Source organism: Felis catus, chromosome B1 (genome assembly GCF_018350175.1).
Source record: "Felis catus isolate Fca126 chromosome B1, F.catus_Fca126_mat1.0, whole genome shotgun sequence".
In the NCBI taxonomy this organism is placed as follows: domain Eukaryota; kingdom Metazoa; phylum Chordata; class Mammalia; order Carnivora; family Felidae; genus Felis; species Felis catus.
Genome location: NC_058371.1, coordinates 70210001 through 70233831, shown reverse-complemented (window position 1 = coordinate 70233831; position 23831 = coordinate 70210001). Strand labels below are relative to the sequence as shown.

The 23831-nt window shown below is 35.2% G+C and overlaps 1 protein-coding gene across 6 annotated transcripts in view; it reads left to right on the top strand.

Moving 5' to 3' along the window:
- The window catches only part of GRIA2 (glutamate ionotropic receptor AMPA type subunit 2), a 160540-nt gene that overhangs the window by 129900 nt on the left and 6809 nt on the right, over positions 1-23831 (top strand). For all 6 annotated transcript variants that reach the window (XM_011281602.4, XM_011281599.4, XM_011281598.4 and 3 more), the window contains exon 12: positions 225-423. In XM_011281602.4, the coding sequence (XP_011279904.1) occupies positions 225-423 (199 nt within the window). The remainder of the gene's footprint in view (positions 1-224; positions 424-23831) is intronic.

Here is a 23831-nt window from a genome sequence, read left to right as displayed (position 1 = left end):
GAATCTAAAGTTTTGGCCTCTGGGTATCTCATTAAATTCAGCTTATCTGTACTCCTTCCCCAGAATGCTTAATAGTTTCCAGTTTTATTAACTAGCAGATATATTGAAAAGTATAAAGTTAAATATTCCCATATAAGTCAATATTTGCATAATACTGCTAACTTGTTTTTTTTTAATTAGGTCATTCATTTCACTTTACAAATCCATTTCATACTTGTTATTAGATCCCTCTCTGGGCGCATTGTTGGAGGTGTGTGGTGGTTCTTTACCCTGATCATAATCTCCTCCTACACGGCTAACTTAGCTGCCTTCCTGACTGTAGAGAGGATGGTGTCTCCCATCGAAAGTGCTGAGGATCTTTCTAAGCAAACAGAAATTGCTTATGGAACATTAGACTCTGGATCCACCAAAGAGTTTTTCAGGGTAAGAGATTCTGTTTGTGATCTTCTGATTTTGCTCTTAAAATGTAACCATTTTAAACTTTGTCCCCCTCCCCCCGCACTCCCGTGCTCTACACAAAGGTGCTATGCGATAGTAACCTCCCTCTCTGTCTTAACTCTACTTCTGTTCTTGACCTTGTCCCCACACCTTTCCCTATCCCTGTCCTCAGCTCCATTTTTATTTTCTGATGCCTAACTCCTTAGGAGAAAAACACAGCATTGCAATAGAATTATTTCATAATTATTCGTTTTTAATTGAATTTTATGAAGATTGATTGTCCTTTTGGAATGAATTGAAGCAAAGTATAATTAAGTTTAGGTTGTTACTATTTTTGAAACAAAAATGTGTTGTCTTTGGTTTTATTTTAAATGAACATGACTGTCATATATTTTAAATAGTTTACAGTTGAAAACTCACTTTCAAATCAGTTATGTTAATTTCTTGTCAGAAAACAGATTGTGTTAATGTGTGAAAATTCCGAATTTTTGTCAAAGTCTCCAAGAAAAGGCTAACAAAGGTCTTTAGCTTTTTAAAAAGAAAATGGGTAGCATGATTATAATGTGTCTATTAGTCTATTAAGTGTATTTTACTTTTCAAAAACATTGTGGCCTTTTGGTATTTGTTTATAGAACAAGCCCTATAACCTGATGTTGGTATAATTTCATTATACTATTTTCTCTATATAAGAACTTACTATGTTAAAATATTTAAATACAGCTGATAAACTTAAGAGTTCAGCCAATATATATAACATAAGATGATCTCTGATAATCCAACAGTATCTTTGAATGCATCTGAATTTTCTTGAGTGAAATCTAGGCAAATTTACTTCATAATTAGGATTAGGACTTCATTTTCCGGTTGAAGGTAGTAGAGGATATAATTTGAAGACTGGTTCGTCTACATTGTCTCTGGTCTTTGTCCAAATAACTTCAGTTGAACTGAAATATGATAGGAGAACAAGTGGTGGGGGCAGACCACAGTTGATAACAGATAATAATCTGGGTATGTGTAGGGAAGGCAGGACCTTGATGTTTTCTGTAAGCACTGCAACTTAAGCACACAAATGTGGTCAATCTCTCAGCAGCTACTTTGACTTTAAGGCAGTTCTGTGCATGAATGTTATAATACAGATTTGCTACTGATGACAATTTGCTTTCATTTATGAACATACATGAATATGTACATAAATATTATTTTTTAAAAGTTTATTTATTTTGAGAGAGAGAGAGAAAAATCAGGGAAGGGGCAGAGAGAGCAGGAAAGAGAATTCTAAGCAGGCTATATGCTGTCAGTGTGGATCCCAACACTGGGCTTGATCTCAAGAACCTTGAGATCATGACCTGAGCTGTAATCAAGAGTTGGACGCTTAACCAACTGAGCCACCCAGGTGCCCTGTATACAAATAAATATTCTTAATGTACCACAGTGCTCTAGCTTGATCATAACAATGTATCTATTAAAATAAATTAGAATATTGCATGGTTCTTAATTAGAAGCATATTTTGAAGCATTTTTTATTATTTGTATCCCAATAAGACTTGCATTTATTTTATTTGTATAGTTCATTAGTATTCCTCCATCTTGAAGTAAGTGAAATATGTGAATGAGGCAAAGTACCTGCTCTATCATGGTTTACTTAGTGCTACTAATATTGATTAAAACAATCTCATTTCCACATAGTCTCTTACAGTACTGTCATTAGCTCGTTTGCACAACAGAAGTACCAAGTACTCTCAACTACTTTACATTCACATCTCCAGAGCTTTGCAGTATACCTTAACTCAGTCAGTCATAGAATGTGTATGTGTAATAATCAAGATGCCAAGATTCTGTGGTCAGTATACTCAAATTCCTAGTAGACAAGATAAGAAAGCTAGACGACTCTGGAGAAGAATGCTGTTACTCTTGTGTTGCAATGCACACAAAACCATGAGCATGGAGACCATGGTTCCAATGTGCAGTATATTCATGGATGTGTATACATACACACTTGCCAACATTATTTGTGCTGTGCCATTTGCCAATGTAAGATAGTGAGCTTACCTTTCCTACAGTAATAGAGAAGTGATACTGAGTATTTAGGCAAACTAATAACTTTTATTAGCATAGCTTTCCAAAGCATTTTCTTATACATTATCTCTGTTAAAGCATAATTAACATACAGTGTTATATTAGTCTCAGGTGTATGGTAAAATGGTTCAACAATTCTATGCATTACTCAGTGCTCATAACGATAAATGCACTGTTAATTCCCTTTATCTATTTTGCCCCACAGCCACCATTTTGTTCTCTGTATTTAAGAGTCTGTTCTCTTTTTTTCCTTGTTTGTTGGGTTTGTTTCTTAAATTCCACATATGAGTGAAATCTTACGGCCTTTGTCTTTCTATGTTTATTTATTCCACTTATATTATTCTCTCTCAATCCATCCACGTTATTGCAAATGGCATGATCTCATTCTTATGAGAGATCCATAATAGTCCATCATGTGTATATTCCACATCTTCTTTATCCCATTATCTTTTTGAATCTCACAGTATTTCTGCCTAATATTCGGAGTCATGATTTTTGTTGGCATACTTTGCACTATTAAAGTAAATTTTGCAGATATGACCAAATTCAGGCAGCTAATAATTGTGCTGAGGGGGGTCTTTCCATAAACCATTTTCGCATGCAAAGAAAGGTCTCTGGATTTTTTTTTTTTGCTGCACCCTTGCTCGGTTTGGGTTACATCCATGTCTGCTTGTGTGATATTAGAGAATTATAATGGTAGAAATTTGGGCAGGGCTTCACCTTCCTCTCAACAGAACTTCAAAAGGAAACTGACGGTGAATCAACTGTGGTTAGGTGTCAGTGCATATAGCATCATAGTCAGCTTCTCCTTATCTAGAAGAAGAAGAGCATGGGCTCAAAAATACATAAGGACCACACTATTTATTCTATTAGTATTTATTCCCAGTAAAGGGAAGCTAACAAAACAGCACACTTCAGCAAAGTGAATAGGAGCTTGGCATGTTAATTCTTCCATTGTAATTTGTTTGTAATTTGGTGGCAATTGGAGAAATTATGTATACAAAAGGTTTGTTTCTGGAAGTTGGATTAAAGAAAAAGGTGCTGCTAAATCAAGAGTAATTTTGATAATCAAAATTATTAATAAAAATTAATCAAAAGTATTAATGTTTGATAATTGGGTGCCATGTTGAAAATAGTGAGGACAATCTTGGTTTTGCTTTGAATCCCCCCAAAAAAGTTTTCTAGGAGAACTGTGGCATTCCAGCTGTATCTCTCATGCCTCATACCTTTCACATAAGGTTTATTGCAATAGCATGTGGAGCCTGAATAAAAGATTCTCTTTTGAAAAAAATAATTTCTCTTTAGATTGTTATCTAATATGTATTGAATACGGTGAAGCTAACTTATAGACATTCTAAAAGTAAATATAATTGATTTCCACTAACATTCTTTCCCTTAAATCCCAGGGTATAATTTCTCTTAGCTGTAGTCTGGTTGAACTTCTAAGCTTCTACACTTGATCTTAGCCAAAAGGCCGAGAAGCGATGAACTTCTAAGCTTCTGATGGAAAAATGTTACAAAGGAAATTCTCCTTGCTTCTATTCCTAAAATTAATAGTCACCGCACATCTTGGGTCATTCTCTCTCAATTGTGCTTCAGCTCTAGGCATGCCTGGGATTCCTGTAAGGTGGATTCAGGACAGGATGACAGCTGGCAGATTGATTAACATGATGCCCAGTCTGCCAGGAAAAGTGATATGGATGGACTAGGCTGAAGTTAGACTGAAGACATGTATTGTACTCTATGTTCTCTAGACATCTGTTGTGCTTGCTTTCAGATCTCAGACAGCTAATTACATGTGGAAGAAAAAGCATTTGCCATTTTTACCATTTGCTAATATTTAAAGTTCTAACAGTTATCTTATGTTTCCTAACATGGCTTAATTTGGCTTTATTGATAGCTTTTTCATTATTACACTGTCTATGATTAGGGATTTTATTATTATATTATGAAAAGTTTTCTACTGCCATAGGGTTCATGAAGCTAGTTTTCTGTGTTTACCACAGCAACAGCTTTGGATTTAGTCATTGGAGAAATTGATTCGAGAAGTCAGGTCATTGTCTAAATTTTGAAGATATATAACTAGCAAAAGAATGAAAAATAACTTGTCTTTTGTCTGAATGTTAACAAATATTTCCTAAAAGTGTATTTTTGTTGGAATGAAAGCATGCTATTTAAAATTATAAGATGAATCTTTTATCCCCTTTGTAGGGATCTATCTGTTTTGTCCTAAGGTGATATCAGTTACTCAATTTAAGTCAAAAGTATTTTCAGATTTCAGGTAAATAATTTAATAAATACTGTATTGTAATTATATTCCTTTGTAAAGTCAGTGAGTGTGCATTAGCTTTAGAATTCCAATTTCAGCTATACATTTTCTAACTTAAAATCAGTGGTAAACAGTAAAACAAGTATGAATGAAATATTTACTTTCTTCTGCTAGAGAAAGACAGTAAATGGAGGACAGTCTTGTAACCATTAGGGAAAAATGTGTAATAAGATGGCCAACAGGACCGATAAGGGAATTCCAGTCCTAGTCAGAAGACTACCCTTCCGGGATTTCTTTCCTACCCTGCTTGCCACAGGCACCAAATTACTACTAATGAGGGGTGCGGAAGTAACAGACTATAAATTGTCCCATCTGTTGATGCTCTGGGCTCAGATCTCTGGAGAATGATCTCCTCTGGGCCCACCGGTATAAAATAAACCTCCTTCCTTCCAAGATCTCCAAGTGCCACTTGCTGCTTCTGCCGGGTGATCCAGACCAGTTTCTGTAACATAGCCACCAAGAGGTATAAGGGAGAAGACCCTGCATCTTCATTGTCCAGGGTTCTCTGCTATAAAACTCGTGTACGTCCTTGTACAGAGTGAATGATAAATTCTGACTCATTTTGGAGCGCCGATCATCTCTAATTATAGTGCTGCTGTAGCATACCTCTAATAAAGAAAGAATTAGGCCTTCAATTATAAACCACTATTTTTAGACGTTCACATTTTGATCATGTCTTTCAATAAAAGAGGACAGGTCTTGAATTAGAGGAGTCTGAGTAGAAAATTATTTTATAGGACCTATATGCATTATGTTCTTATAGAAAGGTAAGCTTTGAGGATAGGAAATGCTTTTTATAAATAAACCTGTCATTAGCCAGTCAGTCTATGAAACACAATTATTACTTGTAGATTAGAAGTACTTCCTCATGCCTGTTCTAAATCCCCTACACTGCAATCTGTTTATTTCCTCTGTTTTTCTCCTCTGGAAACATGAGGAACAGACTGTATTGTCTGAATAAGCGATCTACTTTAATTTTGCTGACTTTGGAAAAAAAGATTCTAGAATGTTGTCAAAATAAAAGTATTCTCCTTCTCACTTAATGAAGTTAATTATTCCATTCTCAGAAGATAAATTTAGTCTGATAATCCATGAAACTATACTGTTGTTACCCAGTATTGTAGACTTTTTATAGAGCTTACAAATAGTATAAATGGTAAATAAATAATATTAATGCTGATGTTTCTTACCTGAGTGAAAGGACTAGTTTGAAATTTTCCTTTCATTTATGTGTACATAAATATTCAAATATATAAAATATGTATAATTTGTTACTATATGGCATGATCATATATATATAATTTACTATAAATAATCACAATTACCAGAGAATTACAGTAATTTAAATTGTTTTTTTAAAGGCTGAAACCTTTTTTCAACTCCTTCTGTGGCATAAATACACCTATTTACATTCATATATAAAAACATTGATTGGAATATGTTTACAAATAAAAACATTTGAGCCATTATAACAGATTTCCTGTAGAAACACATAAAGTGCTAGTTCACTAAAGTTGAGTTTTGTTCCATTTACTGCTTTTAGTTAGCGATAAAGCAGCATAATTTCTTTATTGATATTTAATAGAACAGATTTCACTAAAATGTGGTGGTTCTTTATACTTATTATATCTGACTAATGACTTGTCTACCATAGTTTCTAATACATCACCTCTTTCTATGTAGATAGAAACACGTATATATACTTCCAGTTTTTTTATATAAGAATATATGTATACTTCTAGCTTTCTATGTATTAATGCATATACATATGCATATCTTTCAGTGTTTTGGAAACGAAATGGGTATAGCCATATATGTATGTGTTTGTGTATGTGTGTATATATAAATATACACACACAGACATATATGTAGCTACTGATTTCAAACTAGACCTTTTATAGACCTTTCATTCATGCTTAAATATTTAAATATTTTCTAAAATACCAAATACGAAGTAAAAGTTGGATGTGAATAAATTAGCAATAAGCACTATATGAATATGTTGTAGGTCACTCATGGCATGGTTAGTGATGAGGGCTTTGCGGGGTGTTAGTGAGGTTTGTTGGGTCCAGAGATGATGGCCAAGAAAGAATTCTTGAAGGTGTCTTTAGTGCAAAAAGATGATTTTATTGAAGCACAGGGTCAGGACTTGGCAGGAAGAGCTGCCCCAGGACCGTGAGGACAGACTGATTATATACTATGGGGTTGGGGAAGGTAAAATCCAGGGGAAGTTTCCAGTGAGATTTTCATATGCTAAAGAAGACTCAAGGAGACTGGAGGCCTAGCTGTTGTCAAGTTAAGGTTGTTTTTCCCTCTAGGAAACCATTAGCATTAAGACAGTAGGGAGTTCTGGAGAAATGTTTTACTCTGCCAGGCTCAAGTATTTGTCAATGGGCTGCAGGTTGTAAGGAAATTTAATTCTATCTGCCATTTCCTTCTGCCTTTGTTTCCCACATCACTATGGAGGGGCGATGGAGACTTAAGTCCTACAGGACTAGAATCTCTATCAGTTAACCATTTGTTTGTGCCCTTTCCTTTGTTTTCAGACAGTCAGGAGTGCCTGAGGAATATCACACATATACCACCTGCAGGGGTGAGGGGGAGGGGTTGCAGCTTGTCAGCTTGTCTTATGCTCCCTCATCAGTTAGTGATATTATTACAAATTTTTCTTTCCTTATTTCTTGGGGGAGCCTGATTATTGCTTAGCAATCTGCATAGCTGATAGCTCTGTATGTTTAAAGCTTCTCCAGATGATCCAGAACCAGTTGAAATCCTTTCCTCCCTGGTTGTCAGTTTTTCTTTCTCTGATACTTAAATTTTTCTCACCATTACACAAAACCTCTGAGGACAGTCTTAAATCCTCAAAGACTTTAAGAATGCATTTAGTCTAATCTGCTGGGAAAGCCTGTGTTCTTTCGTTTCAGCTAGCTGTAGCTAGTTTAACAGTGTAAGAAAGGGCAAAATGTTGGAAGACTTTCCAAGTATTTCCTTTAAAAATTAGTATCCGATTTAAAGGCAGTGTAGTCAGTACTTACTAAATTTGTAGGGGTATAAATAAATGTATGAGAAACCGTATTGAATCATGTTTTCTGTGATCAAAGTGAAATGGAAGGGGGAAAAAAAGAATGTGTCTACTTGCTGAATTATTATTGTGTAAAGTTGTAGCTTCTTTCAGGGTAAATATAAGTTTTTTGGTTATCCTCTTCTTTCTATTGTCAATGCTTGGTAAATTTAGTGTGCATTCCATCTGATCACTTCATTTAGAGACCACCCTTGTTGTACAAAGGGGGTATGAGAGCTCACATTATCTGCTGGGTGAGTAATTTCACTCTAATAAGATTATAGAGGCTTTCTATTATTGTCCATATTAAAGAGAAAATGTCCCTTTTCTCACTACTGTCAAATCATGAGGACAATTATTCCAGGAAAAGTTTCAAACAATGGAGAAATTTTGAAATTCGACTTTCATCTCAAAACATTCACCAAATTCCTGTTTAGATGCCTCAGAGATTGATCTCAGTATAAACCTGTAGAGGTACTTAAGATAACATAATGTTCAAGTCACTTTATTTTTGTGTTTAGGTAAAAGAACCAATGTCTAGTAAAAGAACTAGAGTGGTGTTCACATCAGTTGCCTTAGTAATTAATGCAGTCAGTCCCAGAGCTTTGTAGAGAAGAGAAATGGAATTCTGTATCATTTAAATATATTGGAATCAAAATCTGAACTAAATGTAAATACTGTTGGCAAAATTTTGAGACTTCTTTAGACTTTTGATATTTGAAGAAATACTTGATGCTAAAGTAATTTACAGTTCATGTTTCCAGCATATAATTTGCTCCAGATCATATTGAGTGATTACCCAAAACAAGTTGCTAATAAAGGTGGCTGCTTATTTTCATGGGGAAATGAGATTTTAGAAATAAAATGGTAATTGGAAAAATCGCACAGTGCCAAATATTGTCACAGTCCCAAAAAATGATACTTAAGATTTCATTTTAAGAAACAAAGTAGGGCCAAGGAAATGATGTCAGCAAGATAGTAAAATAGGAAACCCCAGACCCTCTTTTCCCCTAACCAGAGACACTGCCTCAAGAACAAGTTTTCTTTGTGAGAAATCCAGAAACCAGTTAAGGAGCTTGTGCAAACCAAGTGAGTATAAAACTAGCCATATCAAAGTCTGTAGGAAAATTTGTGGCATTCACTATAATCTCTTCCTTGGCACAGTGCATCACAATTAGAGGAAATGCTTGCTCTTGGCTTCTCCCAGGGGTAGAGAAAGAGAAGACTGGACTGTTGCTTGATTCTAAACACTGACAAAAAGGCATCAGGTTGAAGACTGCTGAGAACAAAGGCAAAGGTTTAGACTAGCACACATTCACTCACCAAAGACCCTGCCCTCCAGCTCAGTGTATGAAACATGGCAGAAAACCTCCAACTCCCATCTTCCCTTTGGGAAGAAAAAAAGATGGAGTATGGTTTCAATTCTTTGGCTTTTTGAGGGGAGGAGAATTGCTCAAGGGCTTGGTTTTTGTCTTCCTATCGTAGAACACTGATGGCACCTGGCAGCTACTAGATGCCTTGGGGTTGCTGAGAACAAAAGAGAATTTGATGGCTTGTTGCTGTTTCAGAGGACTTGTGGTACAGCAAACAGAAGCCAATACAGCTTGGCAGTCACTCCCTTGGAGGAGGGAAGAGAAAAGTGGAGTATGCATCCAAACATCCAACTTTCTGGCCTTTTGGAGAAGTACCCAAGGGACTGGTCTTTGTCTTCCTGACTTGGAGTGCTAATGGGACCCAGCATACTCTACAAGCCTGGGGCTGCTGAGAACAAAAGAGATCTGAGTGGCTTATGCCAGCTCTAGAGAACCAGCAATACTGCATACAAATACCAAAAGGAACAAGAGATTATGAGCTCCTAAAAAAAGATACTGACAAATCCCTCTGAGAATTTACATCCACAAGTCCAAAGAAGACATATCCACTGAGAAGATTTGAGAAGTGTTAGAATATTTAACCAGGTTGACTGGTGAAGATCTTTCATTATACAAAGCTAGTCCATAAAGACTGGAAGAGGTAGCCCTTTTTAAAAATGCGTGATCCCAACACAAAGTTATAAGGCACATGAAAAACACAAAGAAATATGGCCCAATCAAAGGAAAAATTAATCTACAGAAAATGACACTAAACAAATGGAAGTTCATGAATTACCTGACAAAGGATTCCAAATAACTGTCATAAAGATGTTCAAAGAGCTCAGGAAAATGATGCATGAACAAGCTGAGAATGTCAACAAAGAAAAAATTTGAAAAAATAGATTTTGGAAATGAAAGATACAGTGCCTGAATTGAAAAATTCACTGTGGGGATTCAACACCATAACTTGATCAAGCAGAAGAAGAAAATCAGCAAATTTAAGACAAATCATTTGAAATTATACAAATAAAGGATTAGGAAAAAGAAGGAAGAAAGCCTAAGAGACTTTCAAAAAGGCTAATATACACATTATGGAAGTCGTAAAAGGAGAAGAGAAAGAAAGGTGCAGAAAACCTATTTAAGATAGTAATGACCCCAAACTTCTCAAATCTGGGGAAAGGAATAGGTTCATGAAACACAAGGAATTCTAAGTAGGAGGACCCAAAAAAGTGTACACTGAGAAACATGATAATCAAATTGTCAAATGTCAAAGATAAGGAATTTTTAAAACAGCAAGAGAAATGTTACTGTCACATACATGTAAGCACCCATAATACAACTAGCAGATTTATCAGCAGAAACCTTGTAGGTCAGAGGGAATGAGATGATGTATTCAAAGAACTGAGAAAAGAAAGAAAACTGCCAACCAAGAGTACTATATCTGACAAAAATGTCCTTCAAAAATGAAAGAGAAATAAAGACTCAGATAAAAGTTGAGAGAGATCATCAACACTAAAACAGCCTTACCAGAAATGTTAAGGGGACTCCTTTAAGTTGAAATAAAAGGATGCTAGACAGCAACACAAAAGCATATGAAAATACAGAGCTCATGGGTACAAATACATATATAAACGAATGCAGAATACCATAATGCTATAACAGTGTAGCACTAGTCTCTTTTAATTCTGCTATAGAGATTAAAATATAAAAGTATAAAAATAACTATATAAAGTATGTTAACTGAGACACAATATAAAAAGATTAATTTGACATCAATAATACAAATTTTGAGTGGGAAGTAAAAGAGTAGAATTTTTGTATACAATTGAAGTTAAGTTCTTATAAGCCTAAAATCAATATTTCTGGCTATAAGATGTTTAGTGTAACTTCCATGGTAACCACAAAGAAACAACTTTTAAAAGTCACACAAAAAAGTAATAAAATAATCACTTTGTCACCACAAAAAAAAAAATAACAATTATATACAAAGAAAGATGGCAAGAGATGAAAAGATGAATAGAAAAACTACCAGATGGACAGAAAACAATTTAAAAAATGGTAGGGGTAACCTATCAGTAACTTTAAATGTAAATGGATTGAACTCTCCAACAAAAAGACTTGGAGTAGTTGAATATATATATTTTTTTAAAAATCCAACTATATGCAGTTTATAAGAAACGTTATTTATTTTTACTTTTTATTTTTGTATATAATTTATTGTCAAGTTATCTAACTTACAGTGCTCTCATTCATATGTGGAAGAGACTCAGTTTATATTTAAGGACACACATATGCTGAAACTGAAAGGATGGAAGGTATTCCACACAAATAGCAATCAAAAGGGAGCAGGGCTGGCTATACTTATGTCAGAGAAAATAGACTTTAAGTCAAAAACATATATAAAACTACACATAATTTGTCTCATTATAGTTTTACACATCAGAGCTCCAAAATATATGAAGCAAACACTGACAGAACATAAGGGAAAAATAGCATCACAATGATAGTAGGAGATTTCAATATCCCATTTTCCATAAGGAACAACAACAAAAAAAATCATCCAGACAGAAGACCAATAAGGAAAGACGATGTAATAGCATTGTAGACCAAATGAACCTAACAGAAATACACAGAACATTACATCCAAAAGCAGCAGAATACACATTCTTCTTAAGTGTGCATGAAACACTCTCCAGGATAGATGATATGTTAGGTCACAGAACAAGTCTTAACAAACGTAAGAAGACTAAAATATTTTCTGACCACCGTGGAATGAAACTAGAAATCAATAGGATAGGGAAACTGGAAAATTTACTAATATGTAGAAATTAACACACTCTTGAATAACCAATGGATCCAAGAATAAATTGGAGAGGAAATAAAAAGTGTCTTGAGACAAATGGAAGTACATACATACCAAAATTTACAGTCTGCAGCAAAAGCAGTACTAGGAGGAAACTATACAGTGGTAAATGCTTACATGAAGCATAAACCACCTCAAATAAACAACCTAAATTTATACCTCAAGGAATTAGAAAAAGAAAAATATACTAAATGCAAATTAACAGAAAGAAGGATAATAATAAAGATTAGAGCAGAAGTAAATGAAATAAAGAATACAAAAACAACATAAAAAATCAAATAAACTTAGAGACAATTTTTTTGGAAAGATCAACATTACCGACAAGCCTTTAGCGAGACTAAGAAAAAAAGAGAGAAGACTTGAAATCAGAGATGAAAGAAGAGACATTATAGCTAATGCCACAGAAATAAAAAGGCATATAAAAGATCATTATGGACAATTACATGCCAAGAAATTGGATAGTCTAGAAGAAATGGACAAATTCCTAGAAACATACAATTTACTAAGATTGAATCGTTAAGAAATACAAAATCTAAACAGATCTATAACTGCTAAGGAGATTGAATCAGTAATCAAACACCCCCCATAAAGAAAAGCCCATGAGAAGATAGCTTCACTGGAGAATTCTACCAAACATTTAAAGAAGAATTAAGAATTAAGAATTATAAAGGATTATCCTTTACAAATTCTCCAAAAAAATAGAAGAGGAGGGAACACTTCCAAACTGATTTTATGAGACCAGCGTTACCCTGATACTGTGCCAGACAAAGACACTGTAAGAAAAGAAAATTAGAGGCCTAAATCCCTGAAAAATATAGATGCAAAAATTCTCAGCAAAATACCAGTAAGCCAAACTCAACAGCACATTAAAAGGATCATAGACCACCATGACCAAGTGGGAGTTATCCCTGAGATGCAAGGATGTTTCAACCTATGAAAATTAATTGATGTGATACACCACAATAACAGATTGAAGAATAAAAATCTCATGATCATCACAATAGTTGCAGAAAAAGCACTTGCCAAATTGACTCCCCTTTCATGATAAAAATACTCCATAAATGAGGAAGGGAAATGAATTACCTCAACATAATAAAGCCCATGTATGAAACCCACAACAGACATCACATTCAATGATGAAACTGAAAACTTTTCTTCTAAATCAGGAGCAAGAAAAGGATATCCAGTTATTGCCGCTTTTATTTGGCATAGCATAAGAAATCCTAGCCAGATCAATTAGGCCAGAAAAAGAAATAAAAGACATCCAAATTGGAAAAGTAATAAATTTATCTCTGTTCAGAGATCACATGATCTTATATGTAGAAAACTCAAAGGATTCTACCAACCCCCCCCCAAAAAAAAAACTGTAACTAATGAATTCAGTAGAGTTGCAAGGTACAAAATCAACATAAAAAAAAAAAACAGTTACGTATCTATACACTAACAATTTCTGAAAGGAAATTAAGAAAATAATATTATTTACAATAGCATAAAAAAAAAATAAAATACTTAAGAACAAACTAAGCTAAGGAGGCAAAATAATTGTTCACTGAAAACTCCAAAAGATTGCTGCAAGAATTTAAAGAAGACACAAATAAATGGAAAGAATTCCTTGTTCGTGGATTGAAAGATTTAATATTGTTGAAATGTCTATACTGCCCCATTATTTGCAGATGCACTGCATTTCCTATGAAAATCCCAATGCTGGTTTTTGCAGAAATAGGAAGAAAATCGTAATATTCATACAGAATCATAAAGAATAAGAAATAGATAAACCAATCTAGGGGACCAGAAACAAACCTTACACTCCTGACTTCAAATGTATTAGAAAGGTATGGCACTGGCCCCAAGACGGACTTACAGACCAACGGAACAGAATAGAGAACCCAGAAGTAAACCCATGCATGTATGGTTAAGTGATCTTCGACAAGGATCCAAGACTCCATAGTGGGGAAAGGACAGTCTCTTCAGGAAACCGTGTTGGGATAACTGGATACCCACATGCAAAGAAATGAAATAAGAATCATACGGTGTACAAAAACAACTCAAAATTGGTTAAAGATTTAAAAGTAAGATCTGAAACTATACAGCTTTTATAGGAAAACGTAGGGGATAAGCTTTATGACTTTGGTCTTGGCAAAGGTTTTATGGAGATGACACAAAAGCACAGGCAACAAAATGAAATGTAGACCAGTGGACGACATCAAATTAAAAACTTGTGGAGCGCCTCGGTGGCTCAGTCAGTTGAGCCTCTGACTCTTGATTTCAGCCCAGGTCCTGATCCCAGGGTCATGGGATCAAGCCCTGCATGGGGCTGAGTGTGGAGCCTGATTGAGATTCTCTCTCTTTCTCTCTCTCTCTCTCCCTCTGCCTCTCTCCTCCACTTGTACTTTTCCTAAAAAAAAAAAAAAAAAAAAAAAAAAGAAAGAAAGAAAAAGAAAAAGAAAAAATACAAACTAACAAAATAAAAAGGTTTTGTACTACAAAAGAAACAATCAATAGCATGAAAACACATCTAAGGAATTGAAGGAAATATTTGCAAACCATAAATTTTGATAAAGGGTTAATATCAGACATATAAGTGACTTTTACAACTCAATAGCAAAAAAACCTACTAACCTCATTTAAAAAATTAGCAAAAGACATAGACATTTCTCCAAAAAGACGTACAAATGGTCAATGGTATATGAAAAGATAATACCACTAATCATCAGGGAAATACAAATCAAAACCACAATGAGGTATTGCCTCACACCAGTTAGGATAGCCATTAGAAAATAAATGAAAGAATGAATGAATGAATGAATGAATGAATAAATAAATAAATAATTTTTAGTGTTGGTGAGGATGTGTAGAAATTGAAACCCTTCTGTGTTGTTGATGGGAATGGGAAATGGTGCAACCCCTATGAGAAATAATATGCAGTTTTCCTAGAAAGTTAAAAATAGAACTACCATATGATCTAACAATCCCACTTTTGGGTATTTATCCGAACAAACTGAAATCAATATCCCAAAAAGATATTTTCACTACCATCTTCATTACAGCATTATTCACAATATAGAAGTGGAAACACCCTAAGTGTCCATTGATGGATATTTGGATAAAGAAAGTGTGGTATATTACTCAATGGAATATTATTCAGCCTTTAGAAAAGGAAAGAAATCCTGATATACTGTGCAACATGGATGAACCTAGAAGATGTTATGCTAAGTGAAATAAGCCAGTTACAGAAGGACAAGTACTGTATGATTCCACTTAGGTGAGGTATCTGAAGCAGTCAAATTCATTGAAGCAGAAAGTAGAAATGTTATGGCTAGAGGAAGGGGGAAATTGAAAGTGGCTGTTCAGTGGATATAGATTCAGTCATGCAAGATGAAAAAGTTCTATACGTCTTCTGTACAATAATATGCATATAGTTAATACTGTACTGTATACTTACAAATTTGTTAAGAGTAAGTTCATGTCATGTTTCTTTAAATGACAATAGAAAAAAAAAAGTTTCCCCAATAATACACACACACAAAACAGACCAAACCAAACAATCAGGAAAGAATCTATCTTATGATGGGGTGTTTTAAAGTATGTAAAAATTTAACTGTATAAGATCTCTCTCGAATCTTATGGTTGATGTTCCTTCTGACAAATAATGACAAGAATTCAAATAAATTTTACACATTAGTATTAAAATAAGACAAAATGAGAGGCAGGTATGGATATTTATCCTTTTTCTTTTTAAATTTTTTTTCAACGTTTATTTATTTTTGGGACAGAGAGAGACAGAGCATGAACGGGGGAGGGGCAGAGAGAGAGGGAGACACAGAATCAGAAACAGGCTCCAGGCTCTGAGCCATCAGCCCAGAGCCCGAAGCGGGGCTCGAACTCACGGACCACGAGATCATGACCTGGCTGAAGTCGGATGCTTAACCGACTGTGCCACCCAGGCGCCCCTATTTATCCTTTTTCAATATTAAATATACCAATCATTAAAATGATGAGGTTTATATACACATAAATGCATAGAAATTTTAATGTGGTTAGTATGATATAGTATATATTTAGAGTTTTTTTTTTTAATGCTCTCAACTCTTATCCTTAAAAATGGATTTGCATTTGGAATATAGATACATGGTTTTCTTGACATATGTGCTGTAGGAATGGAGCGCAGGAATGGAGAGAAGATGGACTTATCTTTTAGGTAATTTTACTTTTTTGTAAGTAACCTAAATCAAATACGTTTTAAGTATGTTGGAAAGATAAATTATATTCCAGTTCACAATTTTCATGAATGGGATTTTCACTGGGGAAATCCCCATTAAAACAAAACCATTTCAGTGCTTGACAAAGGCAGAGAGTAGATTTGCTCTTCTGTTTGCCAATACGGAGTTATTTTTATCTTCAAGCTTTTATTCCGCCCGTGTCAGAGGAAGACTTGTCCGTTTTACTATAAAGCTAATATCTCTGTCTGGGCCTTTGGAAACAGCTCTTTCCGATGATCAAAGATGTTGCTCTAAAATGTATACCCTAGGGGCGCCTGGGTGGTGCAGTCGGTTAAGCGTCCGACTTCAGCCAGGTCACGATCTCGCGCTCCGTGAGTTCGAGCCCCGCGTCGGGCTCTGGGCTGATGGCTCAGAGCCTGGAGCCTGTTTCCGATTCTGTGTCTCCCTCTCTCTCTGCCCCTCCCCCATTCATGCTCTGTCTCTCTCTGTCCCAAAAATAAATAAACGTTGAAAAAAAAATTAAAAAAAAATAAAATGTATACCCTAGTAATGTTTTTAGTCTTTCCATCTTCCTGGCCTTCAGTCTGTGTTCAGATGTGCCATAATTTGAAAAGTCTTTCTTGTAGCAATGTTCTCCTTTATCTTCGGTTTCTCTTCTTCCTTCCCTTGAGCTGATCAATTTGTAAATTTATTTCCTAGAGCCTCCTTTTATTCCATTCTAGCCATTTTCTCCTTTCAAATCTGGTCTCCCCTAGAACTCTGAAAATTGCCTCCCTAAAAGAACCACTTAATGCCTTTCTAGCCAAATAGAAATGTTTTGTGTGTGTTTTCATGCTTTGTAAAAAGCTGTACTGTATTTAATACCATTGTGCAAATTCTTTTGATGCCTTTCTCCTCCCTTAATTCATGAAAGCCCAGTGCTTTCTCACCTTTTTTCTTTTTTCTCTAAGCCATCCTGTTTTGTCCTTACTAAGGCCACATGCTTTTGTCCTCCTACAACTTGTTTCAGAAAAACAGTTTTACAACCTTTATCTTCAAATACCATTCACATTTAATACACATAGTTATGGCATCCATAGAAGCATGAAGCTGTAAGAGTCGATGTTATTTTAGCTTCATTCAAAGAGATAGTGGGACATAAAGACTTCAAATGATGCACGATACAGAAAGTGACAGGGAGCACTCAATTTAAAATAATGAAGATTCCCTTGGTTCAATCTGACTATATGTTGTTCATGTTGGAAATTACATCTAAATAGAAGATGGACAGCAGATGCACTCTATACGCAGGGGGACTCTACTATTAAAAAATTAAAATTCCAGTGTATGCTAGTGAATTTTAAAAATTCTGATCTCAAATAAGTGACTGTAACTCAGAAAATATATAAGCATTTTTTGCAGGGATTGGAGATTTGTAAGCAGTAAAGAATAACAGAATGGGACATATGTGAAATTTGTTTTTAAGTACCAACTCTAGTGGTTTGCAGGTAGAGTTTTAATTTTGGCTGCCACCTGTAATGAAGCAATGGGCCATGCTATGAGTTCCACAGGAAGGCTAAAGAATCAGGCAAAATGGTAAAATCCTTGGGGCACCTGGGTGGCTCAGTCAGTTGAGCATCTGACTTTGGTTCACGTCTGAATACGGCTCCACTAAGGTCATGGTCTTGTGGTTTATGCATTTGAGCCCGGCATCGGGCTCCCTGCTGACAGCTCAGAGCCTGGAGCACATTTTGGACTCTGTCTCTCTCTCTCTCTGCCCCTCCCCCTCTCATACTCTCTCTCTCTCTCTCTCTCTCTCTCTCTCTCTCTCTCTCTCTCTTTCTCTCTCAAAAGTAAATCTTAAAAAATAAAAAAAGAGCCAAGCAAAACAGGAAAACACTAAAATGAAGGGCAATTATTTTTTGTCCTAAATGTAAATTTTTACAGAATGTCAGTCACCCAAATGGACTAGGAAGAAAGTTATTAATTCACACATTGACACTCTAATCTATACATTCAGGATGCTTTAGGTAAATTCTTTCACTCACAGAAACAGTTACCTTATTAGTTACTATGCCACCTCAGACAATGTAGTTTTTCTAGAAAAAAAAAGTTTTTCATGAAGAGTATCTGTATTTATGTTTGAAGGGAAAGTAAGTTCTAGAGATCCAAAAAACTGTGTAAATTCGCTCCTGATGCAGTCACGTCAACCATTTGGAAATCTCCACTAATAACGTTTGGACATCATTTGTGTTTGGCAATCATTTAGAATTCCCATTCCAGCAACAAATAATCTGAAATTGTGAGTGGGTATTTTGATATTTTATAGAAGTTAGTGGGTAAATGAGATTTTTTAAAAAGGAAACTGTTGAAAGAATTAATAGACTAGTAAAGAATGCCCACAATGCAGCATCTATACTTCCTACTCATTCTTGAGTAAATGTGTATGTTTCAGAATGATAATAACCATTTCCTTTAAAAACTCATTTTCCCCCTTTAGGGGGAAAAAGCTTATTTAGCTGTTAGAAAAATTAATGCTTGTAGTACTATATATGAGGAAGAAACAAAACTAAGTTCAAGTGACTGTTGGCTTCTTTCATAGAAAAGGAGCCATCTTTTCTTTAGATATAATTATATCTGGTCTGTTGAGTTTATATGGAACTTTCCCCCAACAATACTAGACAGTGGCCTTGGTTTCTCTTTAAGTAAATATTAAAATTTCACACGGTTATTCTCTGTGAACTATTAGTCAAGCTGATATGCGCATTACTAACATCTAACCATGGAAAGAGATTTGAATAGCCACATTCGAAGAGCCGTGACTCCATAAGAAACACAGGGTAGTCCGGAGTGTTGTCCTGACCAGGCTGTTGTTTGTCTCTTCTTAACAAGGCATCACTTAGCTCCTCATCAAAATGTGATGCCAGATGACATCTTGAAGAAAACCATTTCACTTTATCATACTTCCTGAAAGAACGTTTAATTGAACATTAAACTGAAAAGTTAATTTAACATTAAACTTAAAAAGCGTAGTCTTTTTTTTTTTTTTTTTTTTGGCTCTGTTGTAGTACTTAGATTTGGGGGATGGGTGGAAAAGGGAGTTGTAATGATTCCTAGTAAAGGCTTAGATGGCCCCGGAAGATTCAAAACCAATGCCAGTCCGTTTTCTTTCTGCCCTGTATCATTCTCATCTCTCGGGACCAGCATTACCAATGATAAGAAAGTGTGTCCTTTATTTAAAAAGTCAGTATGTTTTGACTGTGTTCTCTCTCCTACCGTGCTGAAACATGCTCACATTTAGACATTGCTTAAGAGGGTAGTGATCATCATGTCCCGGTGCTCATCTTCAAAGTTCACACACCGGGGTTAAGTGAGTCCATTTGATCAGTGTTCGACCTACATTTTTCAGGTAATTGCCTAAATTTTCTAGATGCGTTTGCTGTAGAATAATGTCTGTACCATACATTGCCAGAATACAGAATTTTAATAGGAAACACTATTTATTTACATTACCTTAATTGACCACATGGGATAGCATTAACTTGGAAAAAAAATCCCTATTTTTTTTTTTCTTTTTAGTCTATTTGTAAATATATTATAAGAAGTGAGTTGTCAAGACGCTGGAGTGGTTAGGAAGATTATAGTGTACTCTCCAGGGTATCAGATAACCCATTAACTTACAAATCAGGCCAAATTAAACATTGTCACCTAAACTACCTGGCAATAAAAATAACTATAATTTCTCATGCAGGCTCTTGCATGGGAAGCCTTGGGAGAATTTCCTTTTGCCTTTGGATCGCTTTTCTGCTGGTTTCTTTTTTCAATTGCTGTGGTTTTGGAAAAAAAAAAAACAGGATATCTAGGCATCATCTATTTATTTATTTAGTTCAGACTAATAATTTTTCTGAAACCGAATAAAAATTAAACACAGATCCTTTGAACTGTCTCTCAGTGAATATGTAGTCAGATTGTTCCTGTTCTTTTTGGAAGGCAGCTAGAAAGTTCAAATGCCTTGAATGAAGTTTTCAACATAACAATATTATACTGTTCATAATTTACCTTCCTTGTGCACCTTTAGCTAAATCTGTCCAAACAAATAGTTCTTTCTTTTTAAAATTTTTTAATGTTTATTTATTTTTGAGAGAGAGAGGGAGCACAAGTGGGGAGGGCAGAGAGGGAGACACAGAATCCAAGGCAGGCTCCAGGCCCCTAACTGTCAGCACAGAGCCTGACGCGGGCCGGAACCCACGAATCAGGAGGTCATGGCCTGAGCTGAAGTCGGATGCCCAGCCAGCTGAGCCACCCAGGTGCCCCGTCCAAGTACATGGTTCTTGAACAGATATGGTTATGAAAACATTTCATTAACTTTGCTAAGGAAGTAAACAGTAAACGAACTACTGGAAGACAAATGAATGAACTCACTGGGAAAATGTGTGCATCTTTCAAAAACTCTGACCTTTGAAAAAATTACTTTTAGCTTTATGCAGTATCAGCATAGATCCTTTATAATTTATAGATTGTATTAATTTATGGATTTTTTAAGTAATCCATAATTATATCATAAAATCCTAGTCAGTTAAAAAATATGCCAGAATACATGTGAAGCCCAGTCACAAAAAGTGACTGATTTAACTTACTAGAACTTATATGTCTAGATTACCATGTCAGAATTGTATATCTTCTAAATGATTCAACATTCTCAAGATTGAGTAGCCCTGTCAAAACACTGTCATATAGATATGTTTTTTTCCAGATTACATTTTAAAATTCTTTACTCCTTAGAAATATTGTTTTATTCATACATTGAAAAATATGTTTCAGCGGAAATATTTTATGAATGAAACTGGAAATTTTTCCTTACTTCACCAATATTATGTTCTACATAATCCAAATCATTTAAATATCTCTTCAAAAACTGAGTCTTTATAAACAAAAAAGCAGACTCTTAAATATAGGGAACAGGAATGCTTGGGTGGCTCAGTTGGTTGAGTGTCCAGCTCTTGATTTCGACTTGGGTCACAATCTCAGTGTTCATGAGTACAAGCCCTCCATCATAGGGCTTTGTGTTGACAGTGAGGAGCCTGCTTGGGATTTCTCTGCTGCTCCTCATCTACTCACAGTCTCTCTCTCTCTCTCTCAAAATAAATAAATAAGCTTAAAAAAAAAAAAAAGAACAAACTGGCAGTTGCCAAAAGGGAGGGAGGTGTTTGGGAGAATGGGTGAAGTAGGTGAAAGGGATTAAGATTACATATTGTGCTGAGCACTGAGTGATGTATAAAACTGTTGAATCACTGTATTGTACACCTGAAACTAACATAACACTGTATGTTAATTATACTGGAATTTACAAGAGCAAGTACCTTTGAAACAGCTTGAATATGTAAATCTAAACAAAATGAAAGTCTTTGAAGAGAAGTCATCTTGGGGCACCTACCTGGGTGGCTCGGTTGGTTAAGCAATTGACGCTTGATCTCAACTCAGGTCATGATCTCATGGTTTGTGAGGTTGAGCTCTGGGTCGGCCTTTGTGCTGACAGTGCAGAGCCTGCTTGGAATTCTCTCTCTCTTCCTCTCCCTCACCCCTTGTGTGCATTCTCTCTTTCTCTCAAAATAAATGAATAAACTTAAAAAAAGAGAGAGAGAAGTCATCTTGACTTTAATTTCTATTTTTCCTTTTACATCATTGCTACTTTTGGATTTTTCCTGAAGGGCATACATATTTGTGCAGCATTTTACAAGATATTTTTTCATGTACCAAAATTGACATTTCAAGCTTAAAATAATTGATATTTAATGGCTGATTGGATAAAATAATCATGTAATTTAATTTTGTGCTCTTCCTTACCAGCATATGATTTTATTTCAAAACATTTTGATATTACCTACTTTTGTGGAAATTCATGTTACAAAAAGACTTTGGAGTTTAATGAGATTGTGTGATACATAATCAAACTCAAATATTTTAGCATGTTTTAATTTGGTAGAGACTATGAGGGAAAAATGTAGGAGAAAAAACCAATATAAACATCTTCTATAGTAGGCAAAGAGGAAAAGAAAGCAAAACTAGTCTCCTTTCTAGCCAATTCTCGGGGTGTTCAATTAGCATACATTACTTACAAATCTTTTACATGCAAGATGCATGAGACACTGTGAGGGTTATGAAGATAAAATTTCCCTAATCGGGGACCTGGTGGATTTTCATAGTCATGGATGTACTGTCACAACAGAGAGGAAGCCTGATTCCTTAGGTAATTAAGTTTTAAATGTGTTATCGCAAGAGGGGGCACTGTTTAGAAATAGGAACAGATTTAAGAATGGTTTAGATAAGAGGCATTTGGGTGGCTCAGCGGGTTAAGTGTCCCAACTTGGGCTCAGGTCATGATCTCGGGGTTTGTGAGTTCAAGCCCTGCGTTTGGCTCTGTGCTGACAGCTCTGAGCCTAGAGCCTACTTCGGATTCTGTCTCTCTCTCTCTCTTTGCCCCTCCCCCACTCATGCCCTTCCTTCTTCCCTCTCTCTTTCAAAATAAATAAACATTAAAACATTTTTAAAAATTAAAAAAAAAAACAGTGGTTTGGGGAAAGAATAGTTTAGATGATATAGATGTTTAAAAAATTACTAATAAGTAAGGAACTCATGTAGGTTTAGAGTGAAGTATTTTGGGGGGAGGACATCTGGATCTTCTTACAGCAGAGACCATTGAGCTGCTATGGTCCACAGACTGTCTCACTATAGCAGGTCCCTCTTCCAGTGGAGATAAAGAAGAGGTACAACCAGTGTCTGAGCACGTCTCACTGTTACCTGAATTATAAACTTCAGTGATACAAGCCTACTCCATACTTCATTTACACTCGACTCTGGATTTTCACCAAAATTGAATACTTACATATGCATACGTATGTGTGTGTGTGTGTACATACATCTATCTATGTGATAGGTAGGTAGATAGAAGACAGGTAGTTAGATACATAGATAGATAGATAGATAGATCTTCCCTCATTCCTAAGTCAGTATTCTAAACAAACTTGGATTTGCATTATATTTGCTTATAATGAATTGATTTATCCTTGCTTTCTCTAAGATAAAGATTATGTTTTTTTTTAATTCCTTAGAGTGAGAAACAAGCACAAAGCCCCTAAAATCTCATGAATCTTAAAAGTAAATTTTCAATTTCAAGTTTCCATTTCAAACCTCCTACACTACGATAGTAAAAGGGGTTTTTCAGAGTCACTTTCCCAAGAGGGATTCAAGTCAGTTGAGAGATTGTGAATAGAAAAACAAGCCGATATTCAAATCCTATGACTTTCCAACTCTGTGCTCACCTTTCCTTTTACTCTCATGAGGTATTAAGTAACACTTTTGATGCCCATCTTTGCTTTTGATCAATTAATTTTAAGATAAATATTCCCTCAAATATACTGGTACAATTAGCCATTCTTTCTTTCCTGACACTCATAAGAATATTTTTTCCAGTGTATATTGTAATAGGCAGTGTTTTAGTGTTTAAATATTCAAA